This window comes from Calidris pugnax, unplaced genomic scaffold (genome assembly GCF_001431845.1).
Source record: "Calidris pugnax isolate Ruff unplaced genomic scaffold, ASM143184v1 scaffold103, whole genome shotgun sequence".
Taxonomy (NCBI): domain Eukaryota; kingdom Metazoa; phylum Chordata; class Aves; order Charadriiformes; family Scolopacidae; genus Calidris; species Calidris pugnax.
Window position 1 is genome coordinate 9,755,217 of NW_015090990.1, and position 17,058 is coordinate 9,772,274.

Consider the following 17,058-nt stretch of genomic DNA (forward strand, 5'->3'; position numbering starts at 1 on the left):
CATGAGCAGGAGAAAGACTGCAGCAAACTGAATTGCCAAAGATAAATTAGACGCCCTAGCCAAAAGAAAACAGAGCTGACAACAACAACAGATGGGAAGAGGAGGGAAGGAGAACAAGAACACAGCGAGAAGACGTGAACCATAAGGAAAAAAGCATTCTAGTCTGTGGGAGGACCTAAGGTAGCCAGTTAATTACTCATTAAGGTTAGCAGCTATTTATTATTATTGCAAATACTCCAGTGAAGCCATCTCAGTAATGCCCAGGTGCACTTACATAAGGCAGATGACATACAGGACACCTATGCTGTTTACTGGTAGCTGAAACTTCCGCATTATTGACTAAGTAACAGAGTATATTACTTGGTATGAAATTTTATATAGGAGAAGATGTTTCTTTTACGTGGAAGATCATTTAAATAGAGGTTCAATTGTTTTAGTTTAGAGCTGAAAAGAGAGCTCCAAAATTTATCAGCACACTTTCCCCTGGGGGAAAGCTCATGTGATGTACCCAGCCAACAGAATGACAGCTTTAGCTTCAGCAGAATTTAAGATTTCATAAAAGAAGTATTTGGCTCTTCACAAAAAAAAAAAAAAAAAAAAAAAAAAAAAAAAAAAAAAAGAGGCCCTTTGGTGTTCAGGGGACAGCCTTGTCAGAGAGCCAGGAGGTCCCTGGAGCTGTGCCTCGGACAGTAAAAAAAAAAAAAAAAAAAAAAGAAAAAAAAAAAAGAAAAAAGGAGGCCCAGCATATCAGCTGGCATACCTGTTGTGTTAGCCTATTAAAATAGCTTTAAGCATGAACTGTTTCTTTCATCTAAAATAAGCCACAGATACCTGAGTGGCCAATTTTTGAAACTCGCCTGAATTCTGCGCCTGTGGAAGTGCGACAGGCTAAGCCTGAGGGAGGAGGAAGAGTCCCTCCTTGAGAGGTTCAGCCGGCCACAGAGGAAGGAGAACTCTTTTGCTATTTCATGCAGAATAAAGAAAACTGATCAAAATGGGTCAGGCTGAAACATATTTATCCCACAGGTATGTTCGATCACATTTTGGAGCAATTCTATTTAACCCAGCTAAGCTTTAAAGGCGGTGTGTGCACGTGTGTCTGTATCCACGCCTGTATATATAGTTTCCCAGGTTTCTCAGCTGGTGACCAAGGAATATCGTGTAAATATTTTAGAAAGGAACTGAACTCAGCCCTTGCTACTGCAGATCAGTGCCTGGCATAGAGCTGCAAATCAAGTAAAAGCCACACCAGGTAGAAAAAGATGCAATGTTTAGTCTTTAAAATAGTCTTTATAATTTTTGCCTAACACCTAACATGATGTCATGATACCATTTCCAAGGTAAAGGGAAGAAATGCAGTCAGCTCCTGTTTTTCTGTGAGTAGTGAGCTCCCTCTCACTACTTACAGATCAGCTGTGGATTGAGGATGAAGCATGACCAAATTTTGCTACAGTCATAATTAAAAAAGCATAATTCAGCTATTATCAATTCTTCTTTCCCCTGTTCTTCTCCCATGTCCCAGCCTGTACTAGGCTAGGCTTTCCAGCAGAATGCACAGTTTTAACCTCTGAATTCAAGAAGCCTTTTGCAGATGTTGAATTTTACATGCGTAAGTAATCCCAGGGCAATCGATGCCTGTTCTGGAAGAGCACTACACATGCATCCCAAAAGAGCCCACTGAAAATGAACAGCATTCGGCTACCAAAGCAATTGTCCTCTGAAATTAAAAAGGTTCATTTGCAGCATTATGCTCTAATAGCCTGCCAATTATGTCTGCTCTTAAAATATCAGTGGCTAGTTTCTTAACGCAATTTCATAATTCAGGGAGAGGGAACATACGTGTCAATTTCTTGCACAATACATGCGGTTGGTCGAAAAAACTAAGGATTACTAATTCCTGACATTTATTTTGCCTCAAGAATTCTCTCCCGATGCCACATAATCTTGAATGTGCCCTAACCCCCAAACAGAAAGAAAACATGACTCATAATCACGGCTAACATTATTACCTTTTTTTTTTTAATCATGCTGCAGAACCTTATTTCGATTCATTCTCAGTATCACAACAATAGAATTTGCAGGAAGGGAAACCATGGTAACCAACTAAACGTGCTACAGCAGATATCTGCTCAAAAGAACATGCAGTACCATCACACTTCAACGCCTACCACTAGTACAATCTCTACCCATTTCCTCTTTATCCTCATCCTAATTATTAAACAAGCCCTCAACCACAAAAGGCTACATTGCGAACCATGTCTTATTGTTACTGTCATTTGCTATGGGTCCTAGCATTAAGCACTGTACTAATCTTTTGCCAAATTTAAAAGCAGATCTAATACCTCCAGGAGTTAATTAGGAATTTTCAGTTCTTCTCATCCATTTGGAACATCTAATTAACATTACAATGTATTTTATGTATTTTTATTGTCACAGAGACTTGCTGATGATATGTATGGACATACATATATATACCTACAATAATTTTCTCTTGTTTCTTTTTTTAATCCTCAGGGTTGCAAAAATATTTCAGTGTCATCCTCTGATTAATTAATTAGTAAACATCGGTGGATTCTGCTGTGCTTATTTAAAAAAAAAAAAAAGAAAAAAAAAAGAAAAAAGAAAAAAAGAAAGAGCTTTGAGAAACCACATCCATGATTAAGTACAGGCATTAAATATAGTAGGGTGCTGATTTGCTGCTCTCATTTGTGTTCATGCTTCTTTCTTTTATCCGGTGTCTGAACTGATACGATTTCACAGGCCTTCTTAGGATCTGACCGTCAATTTTATTTGAAGGACAGCTCTGAATATTTAAACTCACACACTTAAAAAGACATTTAAATTATCATTTTCTTTTTCCCTACAAACATACTTCTACCTGTTACGAATCCTGAAAAATTTGTTTTCTGAAAACAAAACCGCTTTTGTTTCAAATTTAGATTTGAAAGGTAGTCAGTCTTAAAAAGAAAGCCATGAAGCAAATTAATTGCACAATAATGGATGAAAGTAGACAGAAATAGCTCATCAGAAGATGATAAAAATGCAGCTTCTTATATAAGATTTTACTGTAACTCACCGGCAACCTTAATAACTGAAAAGTTTTTTGGGGTAAGAATCACTTTTTCTACCTTATTAAAGAAGGCGAAATAGTCAAAATCTTCACTTTGAACTGTTAACTATTTCACAGCCCTGCATTAAGAATATTTGACTGCCTCAGTTAAACCTGCAAAAGCTATTATTTGTCCTGTCCTATATTTGGTCATTTAATAGGTGCTAGGCTACATCTGTAGTTATTGCAGCTCAGGAACAAGGTCTTTTAGACCTACTAAAGCTAGTTCTATAAAAGCATCAGAGCCTAATGCTCCATAGTGGTCAAACATTTATTTTAAAAAGTTTAAAGGACAAAGAAAGAAAACTCCATGCCCCACTTCATCTTGAACAGGATGTGCAGTCCTGGTTCCCTGATCAGACCATCAGAGAGTAAAAGAAAGGCACAGAGAAAGATGACAGAGATGATGAATGGTATGGAACAGCTTCACTACAAAACCTGAATGTATAGTCTAGGACTCATCAACCTGTAAAGAGAAGAATAAGGGGGACATGAGTGGCCTGGAAAAGGTAAATAGAGATCAATTTTTCACCATTTCTCATAATAAAAAAAATAGGGAGCACCCAATAAGATTGCAAGATGGAATCTTCAAAAAAGGGATGCTGCTTCCCATAAAACCTACTTAAGGCATGGAACTCACGCTACAGTTGCAGTCAGCAAAGTCTACGAGGGTTCAAAAATATGCTCAGAAAGCCACTAGACAAAAATATAAAAATATCTCCATCAAAAGCCTGAAAAAGTAGCCAAGATAACAATTCTGCTGAGAAGTCCCTGAACAGCAAATTTTCAGAGGCTGGGGAGAGCACACCAGAGAATGACTACTACATGTTCATCTAATTTTTACGCTTTTCTTTCAATGTCTGCTATTCATAGTTACCGAAGAGTGGATACTGGACTATGAACTGGTCCTTTTATTTGACCCTGTGTGTTCACAGTCAAAGAACTTGCTAAGACATTAACAGAGATATATAACCAGGGAGAAATTCTTCGCAAACAGTTACCCAGATCTGCCCATATTATGATGACTTTAGGCACTCTTTATAGTAACTTAAAAATAAGTGAGATGTAGAAGAGCTGTATTAGGAGTAGAACGGTCCATAAAAGAACCTTCATGCACCAACTGCATTTGCATTCTGTGCATTTTGGCTGTAGCTGAAGGCTGTAGCTTAGTGTGATTGTCCAATCTGTTCCAGATTTCACAAAAACATGTTTTTATAACTGTGAATTCTGTCTGCCTACAAAGGAGTTATGATTTGTGGTGTTAACAGTTTATTCTTTATCTTCTAGAAAGATTAAGTTGTTTAACAAGTGGGAATCTTCAGTGCAGAGCAAAGACAATCTGATCATCTCTGGAAGATGGCCATTATAAGTACATTCTAGATTGGAATGAGCAATGAGGATGCGGACAGAATAAGAGAGAATGTTGTTGTTTTTTCCCCTATAATATAGCCCTCTATGAGGTGATCTCCTTTGATAACTTCAGAAGAAGATAAATATTTTCTTTTGCAAAGTTGAGCTAGGGTTCATTAATATCAGTAAGATTTACAGCACAGAGGATGATGTATTCACAAATACAATGTTTGGGCAGTCATAGTAATGATCTGGAGCTCTACCTTGATCTCTCACCTTGCTTGCTTTATAGCCAAAGGGTTTATTAGCTTTTTTTCTAACTTCCAATTTAACTATGTTAGAAACTTTACCAACACAGCAGATAACTGATGTTGAAGTTGATTAAATAAACTGTAATATAAAATAAATAAATCAAACAACAAATGTCAGGATATCTTCCTTTTTGAATTTTAAGGATACAGAGCATTTACTTAATTTAGTAACACCAAACCAAACTATTAGACAAAAAAGAACTGCAATTGGAACTAAATTCAAAACAAATTCACTAATGGCTGGTATGAACATAGCATCGAGATTTTAGACATCAGCTGCAATAGCTGGTGGCATTAAATGTAGCATTCAGATTGTTCCATGATGATTTGAGAAGTTGGCTGGTTTGGGTCCTCAGGACAAATCACGAAAAGGTTGTTTTTTCCATTGCACAAAGAAAGACTGGAAATATTTCGTTACAGAGACATCATACCTTGCCACTGAAAGTGTTATGATCCTGTTTCACTAAACTGCTCTTCACGACAGGGTGCACGGGGTTTTTCAGGATTCCCAGGCACAGTGACACAAATGCAGGAGGAAGACATCTGCCAGAGCTGGGTGTGCTGAGCTGTCTGTATTACTGAGCTGCCTGCCCCACAGCAGAAGAACCATTAACTAGTAGACAGGAAACACCAGCTGACCCTATCCAATGTTTCCACAAGACACTTAGGTCTCAATGAACTGGGATTTTATGACGGGATCACACTTCATAGGTAGTTTCCAATTTGTCCTAATCACAACTGACAGACTGTCAAAGACAGACAAGTCAGTCAACAAACATAGACAGTGAGAGATAGATCAAGTAGATACACAGAAATACAGAGAGAACCAAGTGTTTATGTCAAGAATCAACAGGTAACCTCAAGCATCTGAATTTTACTCAATATTTTCCATTAATTTTCCAAAGCATCTCTGAAAAACAATCACAAAACATGAATATTCCATTTTTTGTATTGTCACTATGTTATTTATTGCAGAATTAGAGCACATCTTCAGCATTTCTGGGTTAACTTTGTAAAATGCTGTGAAACCTGTTCTGTGTCTGTTTCTTACCTCCCACACCTTCTAAGGGGTAATGCAAAGGTAAAGAAAGAAATGCAAAAATCATACAGAAGTGATCTTAAAATTAACATGACTGCTTGAATGACTGAGTGGCATTTAAACCTAGTATGAAAAGATCACATTGATTCACACAGCTTGAGAAGAAAGGGTGAAACTGGAGACCCTGAAGTCAATCAAAAGTCTTCCATCGAACTTGGGAAGGTTTTGCCCATATATACCACCCTATTGACAAACTCCGTTTCTGGCCGTGGAGATGACATTCTGAAAATCCTGCTGGGATTAACTGTACTGCAGACAGAGCTGCCTTTGCTGTCTGGCAGTGGAGTGACACAAACACAAATGATAGTCTAAAAAACACTATAAATTACGGTAACATTACATAAACTCATCATGGCAATCACAGCAAGTTTCTCACAGTCAGGATGAACAGACAGCAGAAATTACCTAGTCTTTAAGAGATGCTACAATGTCAGCACCACACTCAGTGAGAATATTGGCAAATGGGTATATTCTGCATATATAATTCCAGGGAGAGAAAAAATGGAAACTGACTAGAACCCTGCCTCCAGCGAATGGAAACACAGATCCCATTACACTTCTAGTAGAGAGAAAAAGAAATCCTAGTGGTAAAACTCCCACGTGTTGAAGACACAGCGCTCAGTTCACAGAGAACTTTCACCTAAGGTATAAGAGCAAAGGCCCTAATTTGTATACGTTAAAGGCCAACAGTAAGACAACACAGCATTACTTGTTGTGGGGTAGAAAGCTGCCACTTACATCACTGCCCATAATATACAAGTCATACAGCTGGCACTTAAACATAATGAAATGGCTGCAACATGCTGCAGTTTCAGATTCTGAGGTGTTTTGCTAAATGCTGAATTTCCTCAAAATAAATCAATGATAACAGCTTGGCTATCATTTGAAACTGTTTCCCAAACTCATCACCAATGGCTATCCATTCTTTTTTCTATCAGGTATAAAAATGTATTTTATTGCTGTCAAAGAGGTTTTCCAGTTTGAAAGGGAAACCGTCAAACCTAGAAAAGACACATCTTTTGACTTGCTGGACTGGAGGAGCATTTGTAAAACTAGCTACATCGATACATTCTGCAAGATGCTCAGCAGCTTCATTGTTCACAGCCCTGTGCCTTCTGCACCACTAGAAGCAAGGGGCAGGAGTTCTGTCTTCAAGCCAGGTGTTATGACAACTGTTTTCTTTTTAGCTTTAAATGAATATTGCAAGAGCAGAAGTAGATGAAATGGAATATAAGACCATAATAAGCAACACCAATTCCTTCACACTCTTAATGCAAACCAGTGTAAATGTCAGTAACGTTTCTATTTGGACTCTTATTACTAGAGAAACAAGTGTCTCAGTATAATATACCTTCTTTTTTTGTCCCCAAAAAAGAAAACTAAATCATCACAACCTGTTATTTCAAGATATTCTTATTTTAATTGTAATCTTATTTTACCCATATAAAACTTTCAGTAACAGCATCTTCTCCTTCAATGTTTCTCTGTCCCACTTAGATTTAAAACATTGTTAATAATCACTATCTCCCATCTGAGTGTACTGCCCAGGCCAATATAATCTCCATTACCTTAAAAGCAATTAAACTATTTAAAACTTAAAACTACTTAAGTTTGTTTTTTTTTTTCCCCAGTTTTTTATTTATATCTAATCCACTTGCTACATATTTTGCAGAGGGAGGAAACAGATCTACAAACATTGTTAGCTAACAGGTGTTCAGATAAAAGACCCTCCTGATTTATTGGCCATCCCACAGAGGGACTAGAGAGAATTAATTGCTCTTCAGAAACAGCTAGCCAGCTAGCAACCAACCCACACAGGAGACTAGTCATGTGAACTAATAAGATGCCTTTTATTTCTTGACTCCCTGCTCTCCCAGTGTCTACCTGGGGTCACATCCGTAACATAGTGGGAGAAGAGCAAAACAAAGCACCACCAGCAAAACCACAATTGCTATCATCGTGGTGGTGCAAACAACACAGAATTCTAGCACTTCAGAAGGGGTCAGGGAAGGTTAAAGATACCAAATCTGTAACTAGGGTAAAAAAGTACCAGTTCATTAAATGCTGACCATGATTTTTTAAAAAAAAATTAAAACAATCACAAGAAAGTTTAAGCACTAAGGTCAACGACACAGTACAATCTTTTGAATATTTTATAAATTTTAAAATGAAATATTAATTACCAACCTTAATGCCAAAGTGTAGGTTCCAGGTTGCCGTTGGCTTTCACGAATGAGATAGCTTCCCTCTGCAACACTTAATAATTGGTCAGCTTCCTCCCTTGAGATCATCCCATGGAATCTAAGGAACAAAGACTTCTTGAAATACATGCCTTTTCACTTTTAAATCACCTTTTCCTCTTCTTTTAAAAAACAGCAACCACAGTAATTAAAAAAGAAACAAACACAAAAATTACTGATTTGCAGGACTCTACAGCCTAAATTAATCTCCTTTTCATCTGAAGTCACTTTAAATGGTATAGAACCAAGTATATTGCTTTTTAAATCCACATCTATCAATTTCATATGTAGCAATAAATCCATTTTCTCCTGCTGACTTCACGTGTTTTGTGCCAGCGGCATGCAATACCAACATTTTGCAGCATTCAGGGATATTATGGTTATTTACTAAAATCTTGGGGATTGCATATAATCTCAGTACTTACTAGTGCAATAAGCTAGCAATACTACATATCTTTTACCAAAATAAACACAAATAAGATCTGCTTTGTTTCCCCACAGTAAATCTAACCATCTTTGCCTTAGCGGTCTGAAATAGAAGTCACATACATATTGTACACTTATATTGCACTTGTGATCCAAATCTTTTTTTTTTTTCCTGCACACAAATATGTTTTGCAAAAGCCAACTGGAGGTGGGGGTAGAAAGAGACAACCCTTTCAAAGTGCAGAAACATATGTTCTTCTCACTTAAGTTAGCACTCAATGGTATTCATATCCATCAGAAAACGCAGCTGTAAGTTTAGGCAGATGAAAGCAACGCTACTGCAGTAATAATCTGATGGTGAGTAAGAAACACTGCTGTAAAACACATAAAAGAAACAAAGGGCCCACAGCAAATGCTTGCAACCTTTTCTGTAACTATTTTAACTAATGTATCCGGATAAAACACTTTCAGAGATGTATGTTACTTACTCTCTTCCATAATATTTGGGTCTGTTCTCTACCTAGAAGAAACAACAGAAATTGTAATGTTTCATAATAAGTGAATCCATACAGTAAGCACACTGTCCATAATGTAGTATTGAAAATAAAGGGATACAATGTGAAAGTACAAACAAAAATAATCTACTATCCCAGGATTTTCCCTGTGGATGGGATACAGGGAAACCAAAGGCAGACCTTCAGGAAACCTTGCACTTCTGAATGGCTTAAAATGGAGTGAGAAAGAATGAGCTGCTTGGATCACGTCATCCTCAGGGCTCTGCAAATACAAACTACTTGTATTAAGTATTGCTTGTACAAACTGCCAAAAAAGGGAAACAAAAGATTAATTTCATGAGTGTAAGTGTACTACATTTTTATGTATGCTAATACAGTGAAACATCTATAAAACTCTTAAATTTACAAGTTATCTTTCACCATAGAGCTGTTGGTACCATTGCTGTGAGAAATTAAGCCGCTACCGGAGTAGGGTTTAATTGTGAGGGCAAGTGGCAGATTAAATGATCAAGCGCCTAAGTTTTGCACTTCTTGACTTGCCTAAACTGTGTGATCTGTCGGATCACCTGAAAGGCCTCAACACCAGAAACGCCGTATAACACCAGCCCGCCCGTGCTCTAGAGACCATACAGTGTAAATGCACACAACAGGCAAGGGTGTGAGAACACAGTCTGCCTGCTAAGTGTCTCAGGTGGAAAACTCATCTGCAATTGTCCAGGAAGTTTATAGACAAGTGAGGAACTGAAGACGTCCCAGATATCAGCTCAATAATCTAAACCACCAGATCATCCCTCCTTGCTAAATTTAAAGGAGAAAACTCCTCAGGGAGTAAAAGTCAACAATTATACAACCCGAACTACAAGAGTATAAAACAATCCAGCTATAATAAAACACAAAATACTCAAAGTGAAAGGCCACTTCAGTTTCTTTTTTCTATCTTTTCAGAAAAAGCCTATTAAAATTAGCACTTGTTTCCAGTTATCTCAGTGGAGTATAAATAAAGATTTCAAATGTCCAAACCAGCAAAAAATACATCCTAGTGTAATAACAACTCTTCCACATTCCCAGCAAATAAAAAGCTATTGTGACGGTTCATCACTTTTGAAAAATTGTTCCATCACTGGAAAGATTTATAATGTTCTAAAATATTTCCTCTTCCTATGTAACAGCAAACAAGAGTTGACCAGTGTGGTAACTGTTTTCAAAGTGCCTGAAGTGACAGGATGATTTAAAAGAAAGAAAGAAAAAAAAAAGTCCATTTTAAATGTAGGCTACTTCTTCAATAGGAAGATAGCAACATAAAAAAAAGAGAAAAAGTGAAAACATTTTATTGCTATTATTATAGAAACTTGCAACAATTCCTAACTAAAACCCTCAAGACAAAACACTAGTCTCAGGCAGTTGTTAAAAAAAAGGGATCCTGTTGTGAATAGATTTTTGTTGCTTGTCTATTGAGATTTTATATTTATCTCCGTGAATACAATGAATTTATAGGATAGAACTGGAAATTTCTATAGGCAAAAGCATTCCATTTCAGAAATGGAATAGTAATGTGACAGTGCATCTTCAGAGTATTTGCAAATCCTAAGACAAATTATAATATTGTACTTTGTGTGCCAACATTTGAAAATGGCAGATGAGTGGAGCAAAGCACCAGAGAAAATTTCCCATGGACTTCCAGGCAACGGCAGCTGGGTTTGCAGTTCATCTTGGTGGATGGTGAGTTCAAGAGAAAACCAGCCACTTCTGTTAGCATTGAGTCTCTACTGATCAGTTTTACCAACCTGCAAAAACTTCAGTGGAAATGTTGATGTGTAACACTTTGCTTGTATAAGATTTAGTACAACTGGAACCCTAATTCACTGAGTTCTATTGCCTGTTTTTTGGTGTTGTGGGGTTTTTTTCGTAACTTTTTACATTTATAATAACGCTAGGGTTTTTCAACATCTAGATTGAATATGTACATTTAGACTCTAAGGCAGCTCGATCAGAACTCAGCAGGGGCCTTCTAATTTACTCAGAATTAGCTGGGCTACATACACACACAGGCACCCAAGTATCCTCCAGTTGCACGTGAGCACTGAAAGCAAAACCAGTTCAGTTCAGAAGCCTCATTAGCCAAACCTTCACACTCAGTCAGCCTTAAAAAGACAAAACTGAAACATGCATCTGGACTGGAACTAAAACCCACCTAAGAAAGGAAATAAAATTTTAAATAAAATCAAAGCAGTAGCAAGAAAACAGTCGTTTTAACTAAAGCTGTAAGCTGAAAATGCAGTGTAATTATCCTCTGCAGAGTTTCTTTCTGATTTGGTAGTATTTTGGAACCAAAGTATCATTAAGCATGAGAAAAGACAGCCTTAGCTACTTCATTTTCTCTGTTTCCAGTGAAGTTCAGCTGAATGCTACGTCTTTTGATTTCTCAGGACTTTTCATTTCTGGGAAAAATTCCCTATTGCTGTTTGTTTAGCCTGTGTTTGGCACAGTTTTAAAAATTGCTTCTAACTTAGGAAAAAAGAGAAAAAAAAATAATTGCGAGATATCTGTTCTCAGTGCGCTTATTCATATAGCACTGATGCAGAGGGCACAAGAAAGATTCAGGTCTCCCTGTGACACCTGCAAGACATACAAAGGTCAGTGAGATATCCACCAGTGCTCTGTTTCTGATGTTTTCAAACTGAGGTGTGAAGCCATTGAAACCAAGTTTACAAACAGATAAATGGGGCAGACTTGGCACATGCCTTACAGTAGTCATTCCTTTGGAAAAGCACTTAGTTACCATGACAGTTGGGAAGTCATTCTAGGTAAATATCATACAGCTAAAGTCATCTTTGAGAACAGCTCTAACTAGTATGTACATTTCATATTCCCAGTCTTTGCTGTTTTGTGACTACTCATAGAGGCCGTTTTCACAGGACTACGTAGAGATGCTGTATAATGGGCTTCTTAACTATTAGCACTGAATTAGGGTGAAGCCTCGTAACAGGGGAAAAAAGGCTGGTGATTTCAATTATCTCCATCATTTGTCTGTTTAATTTTTTTTTGTACCTTGTTATTTAAAATTTATCATGGAGTGCCTTCACATAGCAGTCAAGGATGTCCTAAATATGCCTGCATGCACACGTGCACATTTGTGTATATAAAAGATTATATACACAACAAATACAAATTCCAGGGAGGTAATACAATATTAATTGCACAAACAACATTACAATTTGGATGTAAGCCTCATACAGAAGTCAAACATCCATAAAATGTAATGGAATCATCAACTTTATAAATGAACCTCATAGAGTGTTGAAAGCCTTGGCTCTGCTGCACCTCCACAATAAAATGCCAAATGAATGCAATGCTCTTTTTACTTCAGTGTAACTCCACTGATCTGTGTGTTGCTCTAATATGAAACTGATGTAACAGAGCAGAAACTTGAATTCTCTGTATTTGAGAAGCATTTCATGTTAAGTAGGTCATTCTGTTGAATACACCTCTCAGTATCAGCACTTGTACAACACGTGCCTTTGCACCTTAAATAAAAGGTGAGGTTTTTTTATGGTGTGATTTCCAATTATTCTTTAACAAGTGCTTTTTCCCCTAATCATCACTCTTGCTTATGTCAACAAGGGGAATACAGTAAGGCAAGAGGAGCAATTTACGTGCTAATACCTTACCAAATTACATGCTGTTCTCTCCCACTGACCTCTTTGATGTTCTCTGGACCAAAATTCTCTTCCTAATATTTATGAATTTGTTTATACAGCTGAATAATTCAACCACTTAGGAAAAGATTCTGCTCCCCACTGACTCACGCACAGCTGCTAATAGAAACCCAGCTGAGAAAGAGCAGATCACAAAGCTCAACACTAGCAGGAGAGGCTGAGACCAGAGAGAAAGGTTAAACAAGTTACTGCTCGCTGAATATATTTTCACTTCAAATCTGGCTCAGCTGCATAAATTGTTCAATACTTATAATGAAAAACACTTATCTGCGTTATAACGAATTAATGCAGAAGTAGGAAAATGCACACTGATAATGTATTCTTTCAATTTTACCTTTATTAGGTAAAAATAAGCTCCAAAGAGCTTTTTCTTGGTAAATGGATTCTTTAATGAGAAAATGTGTATTTAATATGTTCTGTTCTGCAGATAAATACCTGCAAACTGACTGATTCTATTTTATTTAGTTCAATTCTCACTAGTTTCTAAAACCTGCAGATTTTATTTCTCAGTTTCTACAACAATGTTGATGATACAGACACAGGTTTACTCTACAGTTCAAGGGCTGGGATGAAGGCGTTTTAAAACACAGAATGTCTCTCTTCTTTTTTTGTTCCCTCTGGCACAGGGAAAGTTTTACATTTACTGAAAAGTTTGTCATATGTTATAATCTTGTTTTGGAATAAATTCATAGAAATATGATACTATAGACGGTAATGTGTTGCATTTCTTTCTTCAGCAATGACAGGACTTGGAAGAGTGTTTTGATTGCTTGTGGTACCAAGCAATGGTACCAATGGGCTCTGCCAGACTACCTGTTTATAGAATTGGAGCAGGAGGACCTCTCTGTGCAGGGGTGCAGTAAGCTCAGACACCCTCCTAACAGATTGGACGATTAGTTCATGCAGGACACCACTCACCCACAGCAAATTTTCCTCCCTAAAACCGTCCAACTTTCCAATTTGCTGCCGCTATATTAGCTAATAAAATTTTATAATTAACAGTATTAAAATTCACTGATAACAAGGATGAGAAAATTACAGTAGTCAGTGTAATTTGTATGTAAAGAAGTTTTACACAGATGCTTTTTTATTTGGCTGGCAAGAGCAGGTCTCTTGTTTGACTCTAAAAAGAAGGCAATCTGGATCTGATCAATAGCTGAAGGATTTCAGCACTCTAGAGGAATGAGACCTTTTTAATTCTCAGATACCAAATACACATTCGTATCTCTGCTTATGTAACTGGATAGGCTACCAGTATTGTAAAAAATACCATGAAGCAGAACTTAGTACTAAATTTGCTTGTGACTTCTATTCAAAAGCACTTCTCTGTAGTCAAACTAGCATGGGGCACAATGCCAACAGATTTACTGAATATGCTGTACCCCTTTATCAGTTTACAGTTTCTCCCCGACTACAGGGTGTGTAAGCACTGTGCAGTTGTCATGCAAAACAGTTACAATCATCATGTGATCTGCTTTAAGATTTCCTTAACCGTGCTGCTAATTTCCCACTCTTACATTTCTGTTATTGGCTGGTTTTTTTGTTTGTTGGTTGGTTGGTGTATTTTTTTTAAAGAAGCCAAAAGGTACATAGAAAAATAAAAGGTTCTAATTCTGTAAGATTTAAAATATTCACAACTGAGGCTCCCAAAGCATCTAACTGAAGAACCTGAAGGATTGTTGCTCATCACAAGAGCCACGCAACTTTATGAGCGTACACTAAGTCTGTCACTACGTAAACAATAACAGAGCTCCAAAATAAGACTCAGCAAATAAAAGACTACAGTGATAGTACAGGCATAATGGCAGGACCACAATGTGTCAGAAAGCTACCAAAAATCCCTCATATATTTTACAATATGCATATATGTACACACATAATAGCACTTCTTCCACCAGTGAAATAGTTAAGGAGAGGAAGGAAAAAGCAACTAGTCAACAGCACTTCACAATTATAAATACAGTCCACTGGAGAAAGGGAGTAAAACACTTCATCCTATCCAGGTGAGCACTGTGTACAGTCACAAATCTGTATTATAAGACTAAGTTCCTACAAAACTTCAGCTATTGTGTATATTAACGTAATGAAAAATCATAGAGAACACACAAAATAGAAAAGAACCTTCATAATACTGTAGCAATGGGAATAAAAACCTGGAAAACCTGCCATTTTTTCCACAACTTGGATCCTATCTTCTGTAGATTTCTCCCTTCAAATCTCCATCCCACCTTATCTGCTGTACATAAGGTATCTGCACAACAACATCAACAAGAACACCCCTGCTTAGACCCTCATTAACAGTAGAAACACTGTTTTAAATAAAAGTTTTTGCTACAATGCTTCTTGTAAAATTCATGTATTGTTCTCGTCTATAGCTATGTCTTGCTTCAGTGCAATTAGCCATAACCTTTTATAAAAATACAAGGATATCAAATTAACAAAGGAAAGTAAGAGCGCTTCCACTAAACATAGTATTTAACTTCTGTTTCACTTTGCTTTTTATCTTAAAACCTGACAGACTTCTTCATAGAGTCACAATTGGACATTTGAAAAGACGACAGAGAAATGCCTGCTTAATTCTGTAAAGTAATCCTCCTTGTGATCTAGGCTGTAAGCTATTAATGTTCCTGACAGTGCTACGTCCCTCTGTATTTAATACTATGTCAAAGTGACTAACATATTTCAAAGATTAATTTCCTTCTCCTGGCACACGATAAAAATGCTTAAGTTTTATTGCAGCAATGTAATAACTTTCAGTGGTTATTCAGTAAAAGCTGTGTTTTGAAAGGCTCCTTAACAAGTCAAGCTAAAATTTCAGCATTTTTGAAGTTGAAATTAATGTTTCCCAGGTTCCTAACTGAAGCTGCAAGAGAGATGCAGTTATGAGTAAAATCTTGCTGGGATGGATCTTTGGCATCAGTTAAACCCTCCAGCACCACAGCTCTGGAGAGGTGCTGCTCTGCTGGATAGCAGTTCAGGACACACTGGCAATCTGGGACCTGCCTCCACAACTGACCCCATGAGCAGGTGCTTCTGTATCACTACATATCAACAGGATCCCGTTGTTACTGTCTGAAAGCTGGGGCTCTGGATAGCTCAGCTTCTAGTGTTCATGAGTCTGAAGTAGTGCAACTCCAGCAACAGCATGAGGGGAGGTTTCAGTCTTCCCTCTGTTGATTTGCTGCATGCATCTAGCAGCGGTGTGTGTGCAGGGGTGTAGTTTCCCTGTATCGCTCTGCCCTTGCTTCTGTGAATTTCTGACGCAAAAAGGAGGAGAAAAAGGAATATTTCCATTTATCTAAGAATCAAAAAACAATAAATGATTCTCAAGGATACACATCATACTCAAAATGCTTTTTAATTGGGTTTTTAGATCAAATGGATTTCCAGGTACCACTGCCCCCAAGGTGTGGGGTTATACTTACTCTAATCACTCTGCCACGTCTCCCAAGGAGCCCATTGTTTGGGCTGGACAACATTAAGTACAGACTTGGAATTGCTGGAGTCTATAAAACTTTGTAATACCCACCTCACGGGTGCAGGTTATCCTTCTAGGATGGGGAGCTTCCTGTTGCAACTGATACACTGAGGGAAGGCAGAAGTAAATTCTGATTAATAAAGAATCACTGTACAAATTAGGCATTGTAACATTACAATTTTCTGTATTAAAAAAAAAGACTTTCTGCAAGAGTAAATGCAAGGATACATATATCAAGGTTTCAAAAATTACTTAAAACTGTCAGAAAAAAGAATGTTACTAGACAAACTGGGATTATTGATCATCTTCACAATTAATTGAGTGAGTACTAGGGAGTCACTGAGTTAAGACCAGGGAAGTTTCCATCAAGCAGATCAAAAAAGGAATAACAATAAATGCAAATTAAATTTTATTATATGTCAAATCAGGCTGCTGTCAGACTTTCTCCAGTAAGCAGATGGAGTCCCATCCTACCCTGCTGAGCATATGGGCATACACTCAGCCACCTGAAATATGTCAAGACTTTACAAGAACCTTTCAGAACTTTACAGAATCAAACCTTCTGCTTTTGCCATTGCTCAGTGATGACCTTTCAGAACAAAGAAAAAAGTGGCTTTTGCATTTGCAGATACAAAGACATCAGGAATTGAGAACCAGGGTAAAACAGTTAAGGCCCAAATTATGACATCCACTTACTAATATCTCCCCCCCCCCCCTTTTTTTTTTTTTTTTTTTTTTTTTTTTTTTTAAAAAAAAAAAAAAAAAAAAAAAAAAAAAAAAAAAAAAAAAAAGTTCTAGGAAAAATATTAAACCC

The 17,058-nt window shown here is 37.2% G+C and overlaps 1 protein-coding gene across 1 annotated transcript in view; it reads right to left on the bottom strand.

Annotated features, from left to right (window-relative positions):
- The window catches only part of CHN1 (chimerin 1), a 107,902-nt gene that overhangs the window by 65,229 nt on the left and 25,615 nt on the right, over positions 1 to 17,058 (bottom strand). The window contains exons 3-5 of the mRNA XM_014954393.1: positions 16,296 to 16,351; positions 9,024 to 9,055; positions 8,057 to 8,170 (exon numbers count right to left, since the gene is read on the bottom strand). Of these exons, the coding sequence (XP_014809879.1) occupies positions 8,057 to 8,170; positions 9,024 to 9,055; positions 16,296 to 16,351 (202 nt within the window). The remainder of the gene's footprint in view (positions 1 to 8,056; positions 8,171 to 9,023; positions 9,056 to 16,295; positions 16,352 to 17,058) is intronic.